Below are 16,166 nucleotides of genomic sequence, written 5' to 3'. Positions count from 1 at the left end.
TAGACATAATCCGCAAATGCATGTATAAACCATTATCTGCTTATTCAAGAATCTATTGTTCCTATCTAATATGCAAATTGACCATCACTCCAAGACATAAGACGGCTGCCCCCATGTGGACACAAGATGGCCTGTGGGGGAGGGTAGTTTTGGGCAGTTAGGGGTGACCAGGGCAGCAGAGGAGGGCAGTTGGGAGAGACCCAGACCTGCAGGGGAGGGAAGTTGAGGGGAACCAGGCCAGCAGGGAGGGCAGTTAGGTGTGACTGGGCCAGCAGGGGAGGGCAGTTAGGAGCAATCAGGCTGGCCAGGGAACAGTTAGGCATCGATCAGGCTGGGAGGGGAGTGGTTAGGAGATGGTCAGGCTGGCAGACAGAAGCAGTTAGGGACAATCTGGCAGAGGCAGGCGAGCGGTTGAAAGCCAGCAATTCTGGATTGTGAGAAGGATGTTGGACATCCCTCAAGAGGTCCCAGATTAGAGTGGGTGCAGGCTGGGCTGAGGGACATCCCCCTCCCCATGCACAAATTTTGTGCACCAAGCCTAGAGTATATAAATATATATAAAAGGCTAATATGTAAAGTGTCCCCTCAGAAGTTCAAATGTGAGACCAGGAGTTTTATTACTCACTATGATGTGCACTGACCACCAGAGGAAGCATGGAATATGGAGGGCAAACAGCAGTGCCCCCGCTGAGGGAGTGAGGAAAGGAGGCAGGGAGGCAGGGAACCTGATCAGCCCTGGTCACTAGCCAGGTCAAAGACCCTACCTATCGGGCCTGTAGTATTAGAGATGAGAAGGCAAGGCAAGAAAAGAGTATTTGAATAGCAACTAAAAGAAATTGTATCATCTTTCTATTATAAAAGCAAAAAGGAAGACTGCACTGAAAATGTATCACTGATTAAAAGCTCAGAACCGAGGAGGGTTGGGGGTTAATATCTAAAGATTAGAAAAAAATAAAGCAATGTTGCTACCAGAAGGGAAAAATAGCCAAAAGATTTATGGAAGTGCAATCTACTTAAATATTTTGGCGGGAGGTTAGAAAAACCATAAACATGGCTTTCAACTGGACAATACTGGATCTTTTTTTTTTTTTTTTAATATATTTTATTGATTTTTTACAGAGAGGAAGGGAGAGGGATAAAGAGCTAGAAACATAGATGAGAGAGAAACATCGACCAGCTGCCTCCTGCATGCCCCCTACTGGGGATGTGCCCACAATCAATGTGCATGCCCTTGACCAGAATCGAACCTGGGACCTTTCAGTCCTCTGGCCAATGCTCTATCCATTGAGCCAAACCAGTTTCAGCGACAATATTGGATCTTAACCCAACACACTCCAGCTGAAGGTATAAGCGGTGATAAATACAACAGTTCCAATTAGAAACCTGTTTTTGTCACCTAGAGATGGCTTCCATTTCTCTACCTCCCTCATCAGCAAAAATAACACACACTCAAGCAGGCCAATGGCTTTCTTATTTGCTTATCTATGCTAATCACTGGGTCAGGTCACTAGAGCACATTCAATCAACAACACACCCAATTAAAAAACGGTTTTAAAAAATCACCAATTTGTAAAAAACCAAGCCTTTTTATTTTGTTGACAATAAATCAGATCTTTGTTTTTAATGAAGTTAGTTTGCATTAGTTCATTACAAAGTGATACATGAATAAATCCATTCTGTAGATTATAGATTTTACATGCTCGTGAGCAAACACAAAAATGTTAGAGGGAAGCAAATGAAAATGCGAGGCATTTATGGTTTTCATGCAGGCTTGGCCATTAGCAGAGCAACCTGGGCACTCAGCCTAATCTCGGAATCTTTTTTCTAACCTGTGAACGGAACACCAGGCCCACTTTTCCTCTGGAAGAAAACTCTATTGAAGCAAGTTGCCATCTTCAAACTCCATCTCTCTAACTTACTGAGGGATTATTTCTAAAGACCACATCAGCCCAGAGTTTGATAAGTGACCCAGTTCTGTGCAAACAACTTGAAAGCGGAATTTTACTCAGACAGCTGCACTATACCATCAGCCGTTTCTATCCGGAAGATAATTAAAGCCCTTATTGTTATAGTTTATAACAGCTTCTGTGGGCCACAATAATTTCAGATCGTTTTCACATGTTTCTTAATCCCAACCCTGAAGGAACCACAACTCTACTTACAGTTACGAATGTTATTCCAGTCGATTTTTGAGAAAAAAGGATGACAACAAAGGCCTTCAAACTTCAGTCTCTCTTTCTGGCCACACAACAAGCTTTGAATCAGATCCAGTAATTCACTGCTAACTTTGGGGTCATCTGGAAACTTCAAAAACCGCTATTCCAAAAAATAAAATAATTTCCTTAGCAAATTCAGCTTTCTATGGCCCAATATTAAGAAAGTACTTCTCCTATATGCAAGCTTCTTTTTCTTTTATTATAAAAGGAAGTTTTGTGCCCTCTTCTCTTTGAACCAAAGGCAAGCTCCCAAAATAAATGTCCTGTTCATAGAAACAGGCCTCGTTTCTTTGCAAGAGCTCAATACTTTTCATGACTTGACCCCTGCTCCTCTTCCATTTCATCTAGCGCCATTCCCCATCTCCCTCTTGGCTGTCCAACAATGATGAGCTATTTAAAGCTGCCCAAACAAATCATGCTGTTCTGTCTGCCTAGAAAACCCTGCCCACTCTGGGCCCTTCTTCCCTGCCTACTTTTCCCACCCTATCACTCCCTCCTGCACTCTCCCTCTGTATTCCGCTTTTGCACACACACACATGTATCCTGATTTCTGTGTGACGATGGAGGAAGAAGGCAGAGAACCTTCTCCCTGCTCATCACTGTAAATCTGGTACCTCAATGTAGTGAGTGCGATCTGCTCCTTGCTGAATGGTGGGCTGAAATGAGGGGAATAAATCAGCCCAAGAATCATCTAAGTGGAAACTTTAACTCAAGAGGAGACTCAAGAATAACAAATAACTATGCATGTTTTAAGCATATAAAATATGTATTATACATATAAAAATATGTATTAAGTATTCCAGAAAGATGAAATTGGGTGAGATACCAAAACCTGTTAAAACACTTCTCTTTTTCCTTTTGGTTGAAACTAAAACATTTATATTTGTCATATCTTTAAGAAATGGGCTTACTATAGTGAATAGTCAGTTATTAGAAAATAGTTTTAAATTCTACTTTATATACATTACTGTATTTGATTCATGCCCTCAATCACATTCAATAGCTAATAGTAATAAGAAGCCACATATAGCATGACATCAAGAGCATAGACTGCAAAGCCAGACTGACTGTGTTATTTTGGACAAGTTACTTAACTACTCTGTGCTTTTGTTTCCTTATCTGTTACAAAAAAATAATATCTATCTCACAGGGTTGTTGGAGAATTTGCCAAGTTAATAAACTATATTTCATCAATTCTAAGACTCACATTTATTCACATTTAACAACACTGAAATAAAAATGCATCTTATACTTAAATATCATAGATTAACTGGCTGCAGTTTTTCTTTTTTAATGGTACACAAAATAATGACATAAGCTTACAATTAATTACTGGCAGCTAACAGCCAATAGACTACAAGTAACAAAGTGTTTAGAACAGCTTTTGGCATAAAGTAAGTGCTATATAAGTATTTGCTATGTTATTAATCAGTATTACTGGCTTACATTACAAATGCTCATTCCACAATTTTTAACATTTCTTACTATTATTTCAAATCTAATAATAGCTCTTTACCTGGAAATTCATGATGTTATTAAAGGTCCTGGCCGAAGTTCCCTCAGTGAACGGAGACCTTCCATACACCATCTCATAAGCAATAACTCCCACTGACCACCAGTCACAGTCGAGGCTGTAGACACCTTTTCCATCCCCATTCATCACTGTCAATACTTCTGGGGCCATGTAATCTGGGGTCCCAATTGGGAGTTTGGCATTCACCTGGAAATCCATAAATAAAATAACACAATAAGCTTTCAATTATCCTCAAATATATTGTGAACAGCCACATTTCAGACACAAGCTGATCTGCCACTGATTACTCTTCTTCCAGGCACTTAAACCTTCTGTCAGGTGGCACACTGTCAGGAAATGCAAATGACTTACTAGTTTTTTTTAAGCACATAGTATAATCCAAAAGAAAAGGGCAAAGAGCTTTTGATATATAACCTTTGGTTACACAATGAGAGGGGAGTATATCCCTGAAGTGGAAGGTAGCTTTTCCGGTACACGTTATGGATATGACAGAACTTCTCTTACTTATGAAACAGCAAAGTGATAATAAATCCTAAAAATGAATCTATAAGATCAATCTACCCATTACTGAGACACTGGCAGCTAGTTGGCAACACAATATTACAAACATGTTATATGTCAATTTTAAATATTTGGAATCAACATTTTCACTTTGACCCATCCACCGGGCCAAAGATATGAAAATTTGCACAAGAGGTCAAATGTTACTGAGTTCACTTTCCTCATCCCAACTCCTCCTATTTCTTGTTCCCTCCACACTGTTCAGAAACCAGGGCCCTCCAATCCAATGGCCCAACCTTGGCAACAAAAGATTAGGACGATGTAGCATGTCTTTTTATAAAGCTAAATATTTTCCATTTAAAGAACTGTCCTTTCTGTTTCTGAGAATTTGTCCTTCTGGCTGTTTTGGTGTTTAAATGTCCTTTGTTTCTTGAAATGATGCTCATGACAGAAGTAGGCTTTCTGCCCTTCACCCACCCCTTTGGAGGCAACCTAATAAGTCAGCAACAGCCTTTTGGTCTTCAAAATTGTTTTGAAGTTTTATTGCACCATGAAATTTGAAGTCTAAGGATCACCTCTCTAACCTTCTTCCCCATAAACCAGAGAGGGCCTGGTGTTAATCGTATACTCTGTTGACCAGTTGTCCAATAACCCTACATCTAAAAAGGTTTCTCTCACATCAGCAGTTACATGGCACAAAAGAACTTTCTCCCCATTAAAGGATGTTAAGTGCCCCTCTGTGAGCCAAGAGATTTTATGGGTAAGGCCACATGTCTTTAATGCTGGGCTTTATATCAAGAAAGTAAATTAACTTCGATTGGGAATTGAGAGGAAAGCGAATGTTTAGAGGACTCTAGGAGGTCTCCTTTCCCCAGTGATGAAGACTCAAAGCTCTTCCAACTGTAAGTTTAATTTTGTCCATTCCTCTGACCCAGAGGCCCAATGTGATAGGAAATGGACTCATTTTCCATACTCGCCTCCTCGTGCCTCCCTGCCTCAGGCCCATCATGTTTTCCCAAACTGCAAACCAGAAAGCAGTGTGATGCTGTTACTCTTGACATTATGGTCATCAGGATCTCCACGGCAAATACCCATTTGGGAAAGCTACATGACCACACCCCCCAAGAAACCCCTGGACTTGTGTTGATGGACAAAAGTGAAGAGTGCCGGGACCGGTTTGGCTCAGTGGATGGAGCGTCGGCCTGCTGACTGAAGGGTTCCGGGTTCAATTCCGGGCAAGCGCATGTACCTTGGTTGCGGGCACATCCCCAGTATGGGGGGTGCAGGAGGCAGCTGATCGATGATTCTCTCTCATCGATGTTTCTAACTCTCTATCCCTCTTTCTTCCTCTCTGTGAAAAATCAATAAAATGTATATATTAAAAAAAAAAAAAAAAAAGAGGAAGCCTTGACGCTGGGAAGCCTGAGCCCAGACTTCTGTGTTTTAATGTGTGTGTACATGTTAATGAGCTCAACACAAGTTAGGATTAAATTGCAGGATTCTGGTAAATCCATCAATACTGACAATGAGGAATACCTCTTAAATATCAAAATAAGAAAATAAACACTATAATACTTTGATTTTCCCAGGTGTTAGTAAGGCCACTGTATCGTTGATTAAATGCTTACCCTTTATGCCTAATTATCTTGCAGAACATTAATACACAATCCTCAAATGTACATCATTTGCATATGTTAGGTTTTATTTTATCATCACACTAGGTTGTTTGACAATATTCAGTTTTCCCTGTTTGTACCTCACATGGCTTGGCTACTTGTCCACAACCAAAGAGTTGAAAGTCAAGTTGGAACTTGACTAGGTCATGTGTATCAGCATGATCCAGCAAAGGGTATATATTGCCAATGCCTCATTTTCAAACTCATTAGACTCATCAAAGAGAGTCAGCTAACTCCCCAAATAATGCCCATAACAGATATGTGATCATAGGCATCTGTCTCATCCATTTGTAAATTTTCTAAATTTTAAAGAAAAATACTCCTTTGCTTGCTTTTTGTATATGTCCTACTACAGTAATTAACAGACTTTTAATGGCCATTAATGATTACTAAGTTTCCATTAGCTATTGACCTCCAAGAATACTAAACTTGCTCGATATGTCACTTCACACATCTTGATAAAGTTTTTGCAAGATACTTTCATTCTCCTCTGGGGGCAATTCATGGCCAGCTAATGTGAGTGAGATATCAAAAAGGGAATCATGTACTATAAGTCCAGTCCAACACACCATCTGACCAGGCCCCCATTTTGTGAAGTTTCTTTCATTTTCATTATATTGATAAAGAAGAAAATTTACCAGTTCAGAAGGAGATGAGAAGAAAATTACTAAAAGAAGGGTCAGTCATATTTAGAGAAATAGAGGGTTTTAAAAAAAGAAAGAAAAGGATTAATCTAGCAGGTTCTTTTATAAGCAGAAAGAAGACAAGAAGAAGGTAAGAAAATCACTGTCTTCCTCTTCCCAAGCCCCTTCCCACAAAATGCTTACACTATATAAAACTGCTTCAACCTACCTTTCCCCATCTCACTGCCCAGGGTGTAAACATACACCTCTACAGAAACATACACCTCCAACATAAATCTAAAAAATGGCTATATCCTATGGGTTTCCAACTGATCAATGGGGCTGATTTATAATCTTTATAATCTTCTTACAATTTTTTTTCTGAGCTGACACAGATTAAAAATGTTAGCTGTTGACCATTCTTTGAGATTCTCTTTTTTAAAAATATATTTTATTGATTTTACACAGAGAGGAATTGAGAGGGATAGAGAGTTAGAAACGTCTATGAGAGAGAAACATCGACCAGCTGCCTCTTGCACACACACCCCCCCCCACTGGGGATGTGCCCGCAACCAAGGTACGTGCCATTGACTGGAATCGAACCTGGGACCTTTCAGTCCACAGGCCGACGCACAATCCACTGAGCCAAACCAGTTTCGGCCATTCTTTGAGATTCTAATAAATGAAGTGGTGACCTAAGTCACACAGCATGTCACTGGCACATCCTAAAACACCCAAATCTCCAGGCAGTAAGGTCCACCTGTACTTACTAAGAAAAATACTCCAAAGCAATATTCTAAGAAGCTTGAAATAAAGACAATGGAAGATAGAAAACACAACAGATTTAAGATTCACAAATATCCAAAACATATAAACAATATTTGTGAATAAAAAGGGATTAATTGACTTGGGATAACACAATAATTTCAGTCAATGTGGATTCGATTTTATATAGTGTATTTTGAGTACCAACATCATTTAGAACCAACTTAAGGGCTATAAAACATTATATTTAAACGTTTTTTTATTTGAGAAACATCCAAAATGTTATTTATGTAATCATTCGTTGATTCTTGTATGTGTCCTGACCAGAGGTCAAACCCACAAACTTGGTGTATCAGGACAACACTAACCAACTGAGCTACCTGGCCAGAACCATAAAATATTCTATTTAGTGGAAACACATTTCTAACCTACCTCCATTGATTTAAAAAAAAAAAAAAAAAAAAAAAAAAAAAAAAAAAATTAGCCAAAACCGGTTTGGCTCAGTGGATAGAGGGTCGGCCTGCAGACTGAAAGGTCCCAGGTTCGATTCCGGTCAAGGGCATGTACAGTGGTTGCGGGCACATCCCCAATAGGGGGTGTGCAAGAGGCAGCTGATCGATGTCTCTCTCTCATCGATGTTTCTAACTATCTATCCCTCTCTCCTTCCTCTCTGTAAAAAATCAATAAAATATATATTTTTAAAAAAGGAAAAAAAAATATAATTCTACTAGAGGTCCAGTGCACAAAATTTGTTCACTCGAGGGGTGTGGGGTCCCTCAGCTGGGCCTATGCCCTCTCACATTCGGGAGCTCTCGGGGGATGTCCGATGGACATTCTTAGTACTGCCATGAAGGTGGGAGACGCTCCCACCATCACGCTGCACTCACCAGCCATGAACCTGGCTCAGGGCTTCTAACAGCAGCGCTCCCCCTGTGGGAGCGCCCTGACCACCATGGGGCAGCCCCGGCATTGAGCATCTGCCCCCTAGTGGTCAGTGTGCATCATGGTGACTGGTTGTTCTGCCATTCAGTCAATTTGCACATTAGCCTTTTATTATACAGGAAGATATCCATACTTGATCTATCTAGTAGATTGCAAATACTTAGTCTTCTATAATAAAAGGGCCTTTGCACTTAAAACAATGCTAAAAACCTCTACTTCTCTGGTTGTCACATTCTCAGCCCTAAAAGTAGGACGTTCAGAGAAAACTGATCTATCTCCACAAGGAGGGGAGGTACAATACTCTTGTGTGTACAGGACTGAGAACCACATCTCCTTGACCAAAATAATCCAGGGGTAAACTCATTGAGCTGCAAATAAAAGGCAGTGCCTCTGGGAGGATCCCTGCCTGGAGTGAAGGTGCTACAATTAGAAGTGAAAAGGGTGGTTTGAAGCACTGAAAAACAGAAATCGGAAATGAATAGGAGTCCTGTCTCTGCCGCAAGGGGTCTGAAGAGAGTGACTCCAGATGCAGAAATAGGGCCTTCGTCCTGATTCCCATTTGTTTAGCAAGCAATGACACTGGATCTTAGCCTAGCATTCTAAGCAGATTTATTGCAAACACATTGTTGCTAGCTCTCATTAACTAGTTTTCAGATGCTTCTCAATGATTCTCAACCTGGGGTGATTTTGCCACTCAGCACATGTGGAAAACAGTATGGCATTTTCTCAAAAATTAAAATGCCTGGAGACATTTTTGGTTGGTTATTGCAACTGGAGGGGAAGGTACTATTGGCATCTACTTAGTGGATAGAGGCCAGGGATGCAGCTAAACATCGTGTACCACACAGTACAGCCCACAACAAAGGATTCTCCAGACCAAAATGTCAGTGGTGCTGACCTATGCTTCAATTATCAGATTATGTACCTATGGCCCAATTTATTTCTTAGATGCATAAGTTTTTGTTACAAATGCAATGTATAAGTTTTTTTATTCTTAGGTGGTAAGACTTTTGCTGTATTTAACTCTTTTTTCAGAACTTTATTCCACCATAAATTCAACACCTAAATTTTCATGCTTGTTTTGGACTTGCATATAATTTTAAAAACAAAATGTTTTGGTTCTGTAATCTAATTCTTAATGTAATGGTCAAGAGGAATAGATTATAAAACATAATTTGATATAAATGCCCACCTTTCCTTCAAGAAATTTGAGAAAGATAACTTTACATATTTCCCTTTACAGAAAGAACTTAACTCACAGCTGGGGGATTTTCAAAGAACAGCTTCTCTAACCTCTTAATTTGTGCACTTTTACTAAAATCAGTATTTTCTGGAGAAAGAATAAAAGGCCAAACTCATAAGGACTTATCTAGGTCACTGAGTGGTTCAATTGTGAAATGAGTCTTAAAACCTAAGTCGATTTTCTCTTAGACTTATCATTTGTTGCATAATTGACTTCCAAATTCACATTTTAATATGTATTAACTTTATTAGATTTTTAATCTTTTTTTTTTTTTTTTTTTTTTACTTTGTCATTTTTTCCTAACATATTCTCACTCTGGCTCTCAATAGCTGCCCTCTTGCCTTACTATTTAGCACATGAGATATATTTTAATTTTTACCACAGTTCCAGGACTCAGGATTAACATTTTGAGCACTTAGTTCTTAACGTCTAGGATATTTTGGTTCAATTGCTCTGATGATTAACTTTAATTGTGCTGCATGGAAAATAGAGGATTTGAAATAAAGAAGATTATGTTTCAACAAATATTTTAAGGTTAAAAAAAAAACCATAATGTAAAAGAAGACAGTCTCTACCAGGCAAAGAAAATGAAGGGAAAACAAAATAAATATTTTTCTCTCTTTTAAACCAAACTATAAGAATGTTCCTAGCCGAAACCAGTTTGGCTCAGTGGGTAGAGTATCGGCTTGCAAACTAAAAGGTCCCAGGTTCGATTCTGGTCAAGGGCATGTACCTTGGTTGCGGGCACAACCCCATTGGGGAATGTGCAGGAGGCAGCTGATCAATGTTTCTCTCTCATTGATGTTTCTAACTTTCTATCCCTCTCCCTTCCTCTCTGTGAAAAGTTAATTTTAAAAAAAAATTTTTTTTTAAAGAATGTTCCTAAAAATGTCTTGTAGGGTATGAACAAGTATTATACATAACAGGGCGCAAGGTCAAGTAAGTCTGGGAAAGAACTCTGGGTCCCCATCCCCACTCTCATCCCCCTTAAGAAGTCATTTCACATGCCGGCAGAAAAAGACTCCAAAATGTCACTCAGCTTTATCCCAGTATTTCCCCAACTTATTATAAGGATCACGGAATGTTTTTCAGTACAACCTCTATTAAGCTAACTTATTGCATTTTGTTACCATCTTATTTGAGTTCATTTTAGCAGCTGATCCAAAATCCACCAGCTTGATGTGTCCTGTCCGATCAATGAGAATATTTTCAGGCTTGAGGTCTCTGTAAGAAAATCAGGCCACAAATTAGTGTTGTCTTCTCCCTGCCAATCAGCAAGCATCTGCTCACCTAGGACCTTGATTCGGCCAAGAATCTTAGTGTCTGCTGTGGAAAACAGTATGGCATTTCCTCAGAAAATTAAAAACAAAACTCCCATTTGACCCAGTGAACCCACTTTTAGGAATAAACCCCAATAAATCAGAAACACCCATCAGAAAGGACATATACACCCCTATGTTCATAGCACAATTCACCATAGCTAAGATTTGGAAACAGCCTAAGTGCCCATCAGCAGATGAGTGGATTAAAAAACTGTTACATCTGCACAATGGAATACTACAATGCTGTAAAAAAGAAGGAACCCTTACCATTTAGAACAGTATGGATGGAACTGGAAAGCATTATGCTAAGCGAAATAAGCCAGTTGGAAAAAGGTAAATATCACATGAACTCATCATTTGTGGAATATAATAAACAACATAAACTGGTGAACAAAAATAGATCCAGAGACAGAAGTATAGAACAGACTGTCCAATCTGAGAAGGAAGGCAGAGGTGAGGGGGCAGTAAGAGATCGACTAAAGAACTTATATGCATGCATATAAGCATACCGTGGACACAAACAGTAGGAAGGTGAAGGCATGTGCTGGGAGGTGGGAACAGCTGGGGAGAAGTCAATGGGGGAAAAAGAGACATATGTAATAATTTAAACAAAAAAGAATTTAAATTTAAAAAAATCTTTGTGTCTGTATTCTGCTCTAAGACCTCCCTATTGATGGATATCTATACTAATAATAGAGGAATATGCAAATTGTCTGGGATACTGTCACAGTAACAGTAACGACCAAACAGCAGACTGTGTGGGGCAACCAGGCCAGCAAGAAGGGGTTAGTGAGGGACGACCACACAAATGAACAGCAGGCTGCGTGGGGCAACCAGGCAGGCTGGCAGGGGGGTTAGTTGAGGGCATCCAGGCCAGCAGGGGGGTGGGGACAGTTGGGGCGATCAGGTCAGCAGGCAGAAGCAGTTAGGGGTGATCAGGCTGGCAGAGGGGGCAGTTAAGGGTAATCAGGCAAGCAGGCAAGTGAGTAGTTAGGAGTCAGCTGTCCCAGATTGTGAGAGGGATGTCTGACTGCTAGTTTACAGAGGTTGAACATCCCCCAAGGGGTCCCAGATTGGAGAGGGTGCAGGCTGGGCTGAGGGGAACCCTCCCCTGTACACAAATTTTGTACACCAGACCTCTTGTAAATAATAAGCACACATTTTGCAAAATACATTGTTTTGAGGAGGAAGAGGAGGAGGACTCCTGTGATTCCTGGTCTAACCACATTCCATTCCCACAACATTCTCAGGTACATAAAACATCAAACTGTGAGGATGCACAGAAACACTTTTCAAGTGAGGATCGTGCGGAATACCTTTGTAAATTACTAACAGGTGAAGTCAGAAGTACAATTCCATGGTTCTGTTCTACATGGTATGACAGCTCCTTTTGCAAGTCAAACTCTGTCTTTCTACCATATAATGCAAAGAATCCCTCTAAGAGCTCCTGGTCTTAATTAACTACGTTCACACACCTAACTAGCAAACTTGAGAACATTACAATTCTAGGTCTATTTCACTGTTGAATGGGCAAGCTGAAATGTCTGCCATTTTGGAAAATTTAGTTTCAGCCAGTAATAGTTAAACTGGCTAAAAATTAGAAGAGTGTTATTTTGATGCCTAAATCATTAACCATTCATTCTACTGTTGGAACTCTTAGGTGATACAGATAAACTCTCAGTATTCACCAGAGAGTTCACTTACCGATGTACATATCCCATCAGATGAACGCTGTGAACAGCCAAAATCAGTTCAGCAAGGTAAAACTGAATCATGTTTTCATCCAATTGGTCTTCATATCTGTTCAAAAGTGACAGCAAGTCCCCTCCAGGCTGATATTCCATGACCTGTATAGAATGCCAAAGCTATTAATTCTTCATACACACACACACACACACAAAAAGGAAATGTCTCAATTAGATCCTCAAATCCTGCCTGACATGTTCTAATTACGATGTCTCCACAAAGTAATGAAGATGTGTGAGACATATTATAAGTCATGTAGAAAGAGGTCCCCGCCCTAAGGAAATGGCATCTGTTCCCCAAGAGAATCAATAAAATGAAAGGCTAGTACCAGACACCATGCACAATCTTTGCAAGGCAAGCTTGAAAAGTTGAATTAAGTCCTCCCACTCGCCCACCCACTGACACCGACAGGCATTCCCGAGGGTGAGTACAGAGCATCGATGGAAGTTCCTGGAGGACAACAAACCTCTTGCACCCCTTCTGCATTCCCTCAGCACCCAGCAGAACACAGCACGCATGCAATAAATGTGATACAATCTTTGCCTTTAACCGTCAGTCAGGGTGGAAGACAGTCTGACTCTCTATTAAATATTTAAATGTGAACATATACTCTTTGGTCTCATAATTCCACTTCTGACTATTTTACAGGAACATGTAATAGTTTGTAGATAGATAAACAGATCCACTGCAGCACTGTTTGTAACATAAAAGGAAAAAAACCTGGAAATCTCCCAAATACCCATCAGTAAGAAACTGCTAAAATGTGATCCAGCTAAACAGTGGGATAAGATACAGCTATGAAAACTGAATGAACTCGATCTATTCAAACTGCCATGGGAATCTGTCCACGGTAATACAGAGTGGCATCCTATGGAGGGTAAAGTACAGCTCCTTTGTTGTGAATTTTAAAACAACAAATAATTAATTTGTTAGTATATACATGGGGCGGGGGGGAGAGGGAGGGAAGAAAGGGGGAGTTAGTGCCCTGGCTGGTGTTTCTTAGTGGTTAGAGCATTGGCCCACACACCAAAGGGTTGAGGGTTCAATTTCCAGTCAAAGGCACATACCTGGGTTGTAGATTCAAGCCCTGGTCCTGGTCAGTCACATGCAGGAGGCAACCAATAAATGTATTTCTCTCACACTGATTTTTTTTTCCTCTCTCTCTTTCGAGCTCTCTCTTCCCGCCGCCCCCCCCCCCTCCTTTCCACCCTAAAAATCAATGGAAAAATATCCTTGGGTGAGGATTAACAAGACAAACAAAAAGATTTGATTAGCAAAAAACTTCGCCCACACCAGGAACCCTCTCAGCACAAAGCCTGGCACCAATAAGGTCCTCCACATCGTTCACATTGTTCACATCCTTTCCCTCAGTAAAGTGAATTTTCTCCATCCTCCTCCAAACTCCTGTTTGCTTTTAGTCCAGAATTAGAAGAAAGCTCTAGTCAAGTCAAACATGGAGCGTGGGCACATATCCCCAGAGGCCCCAGGCTAGTCAAGTAAAGGCTCTGCCCCACACCAAGCCAACCCCAGGCCAGAGGGCCCTGAAAGGAATCAGTGACTTGCGTGTCCTCCCGAAGGGCTCCACATCACCTGGGAGCCTCCTCCATTCACATGGCATCATACACATGGCAGATATTCAACCAGAGACTGGACAATTTGAAGAGTAAGGTTCCATTTGATTTGATCTATGAACTAACAAAATGTAGACTTCATGTCTCCCAAATTCACAGCAGACATAAGTTACTTGTCCCTGTGCTAAAAGATCCCACAGGAGCCACCTAGCTGCCTATGGCTCACCCACTCAACCCAACCTTGTTCTCTACAGGCTCTGATATGTGAGTGAATGAATGCTAATTTTGATGTCTGTTTTACATATACACTGAGTAGCCAGATTACTATGATCTCTGAATGCATAATAATCTGGCCACTCAGTGTATATCCTATATAATAAAAGGCTACTATGCAAATTGTCCCCTCAACCAGGAGTTCAACCAGCAGGCAGGCCAGTCAACCATCCCCCTCCCCCTGACCAGACTGGAATTCATGTACCAGACCTCTAATATATATATTAGAGGGCTCCTCAAACCTGCCTGCCCACCAGAATATATATATATATATTCTGGTGGGCAGGCAGGTTTGAGGAGCCCTCTAATATAAATACACACACACACACACATAAACACACATTCATCTCTCTCTCTCTCTCTCTCTCTCTCTCTCTCTCTCTCTCTCTCTCTCTCTCTCTCTCTGAATGGCCAGATTATTATGCAGTCAGAAATCATCATTATCTGGCCACTCAGTATATATTACCATCAAAAAGGTCTTAAACATCCCCCCAAAATTCACATAAAACACTAGTAGTCACACTTTTAGAATGAAAATGCCTTAAAATAAGCCCAAGCCAGTTTGGCTCAGTGGATAGAGCATCAGTCTGCGGACTGAAAGATTCCAGGTTCGATTCTGGTCAAAGGCACATACCTCGGTTGCAAGCTCAGTCCCCAGCCCTGGTCAGGGCAAGTGCAGGAAGCAACCAGTACAAGTTTCCCTCTTTATCTCTCCCCCTCCCTCCACTCTCTCTAAAAAAGATCAATGAAAAAATATCCTCGGGGAGGATTAACAACAACAAAAAGAGAATAAAAATTGACATTCCTAAAAAAAAGTCACAAACTAAGAGTCTTTAAGAGCAGCATCAACAGACACTATCAACAAACTAAGGCTAAAGTTACCATCCACGCTGTTCCAGACTGATCATTCACAGCACTTGGTTTTACTATCCAGTGGTGCCCAGTGAGATGTTGGTTCCCCCCATAATATGGTTTCTAACCTACTTAGACTGGTAAAACCTTTGGGCAGAGCTCCTCAAACCTGCCTGCCCACCAGAATCACTTGGATAAGTAAGCACTATTTTAAAATAGATAAAATATACTCATCCAAATAAATATGTGAGTGCCTACTATGTGCTAGGCACTGTTTTAGATACAGCTATCTTCATGGAGCTGGAATTCTAATGCAATGAAAAAAATTTCTTTTTAATTAAGCAGCATGAAAGGGTAAAGTATGTCTCTTCCCATCCTAACCATTCAGGATCTTGTTAAAAATGTGGGTTCCTGCCGAAGCCGGTTTGGCTCAGTGGATAGAGCGTCAGCCTGCGGACTGAAGGGTCCCAGGTTCGATTCCGGTCAAGGGCATGTACCTTGGTTGCAGGCACATCCCCAGTGGGGGGTGTGCAGGAAGCAGCTGATTGATGATTCTCTCTTATTGATGTTTCTAACTCTCTATCCCTCTCTCTTCCTCTCTGTAAAAGAATCAATAAAATATATTTTAAAAAATAAGTAAATAAAAATGTGGGTTCCAGGGACCAACTCAGACTTCATAGTCAAGCTCCGTGGGTGAGGCTCAGGGACTTGCATTTTAGGGCGCTACCAGGTGATTCTGATGCAGCCAGCCCAGCACTATGGTGGAGCACCGGGGGTCCCTACTCCAACCAGTTGAAAAGTTTCCACAGCAAAGGTGCCCTTGTACGAAACCTGGCCTCATACAACTATCGCTTCTGTTTTGTACATTTTTTTCCCAATGGCTACCTGGAGCCTTTCTGCAA

General features: G+C 40.7%; 1 protein-coding gene across 6 annotated transcripts in view; it reads right to left on the bottom strand.

Moving 5' to 3' along the window:
- Positions 1 to 16,166, bottom strand: part of CIT (citron rho-interacting serine/threonine kinase) — a 159,394-nt gene that overhangs the window by 119,946 nt on the left and 23,282 nt on the right. For 5 of the 6 annotated variants that reach the window (XM_045585388.1, XM_045585389.1, XM_036448872.2 and 2 more), the window contains exons 6-9: positions 12,527 to 12,669; positions 10,631 to 10,724; positions 3,733 to 3,936; positions 2,163 to 2,316 (exon numbers count right to left, since the gene is read on the bottom strand). In XM_045585388.1, the coding sequence (XP_045441344.1) occupies positions 2,163 to 2,316; positions 3,733 to 3,936; positions 10,631 to 10,724; positions 12,527 to 12,669 (595 nt within the window). Of the gene's footprint in view, positions 1 to 2,162; positions 2,317 to 3,732; positions 3,937 to 10,630; positions 10,725 to 12,526; positions 12,670 to 16,166 lie in introns of those variants that run through there. The other variant, XM_045585392.1, reaches the window with a different exon arrangement.

This window comes from Pipistrellus kuhlii, unplaced genomic scaffold, assembly GCF_014108245.1.
Source record: "Pipistrellus kuhlii isolate mPipKuh1 unplaced genomic scaffold, mPipKuh1.p scaffold_m20_p_20, whole genome shotgun sequence".
Taxonomy (NCBI): Eukaryota; Metazoa; Chordata; class Mammalia; order Chiroptera; family Vespertilionidae; genus Pipistrellus; species Pipistrellus kuhlii.
The sequence above is the reverse complement of the archived record's forward strand: the minus strand, read 5'-3'. Positions and strand labels throughout refer to the sequence as shown.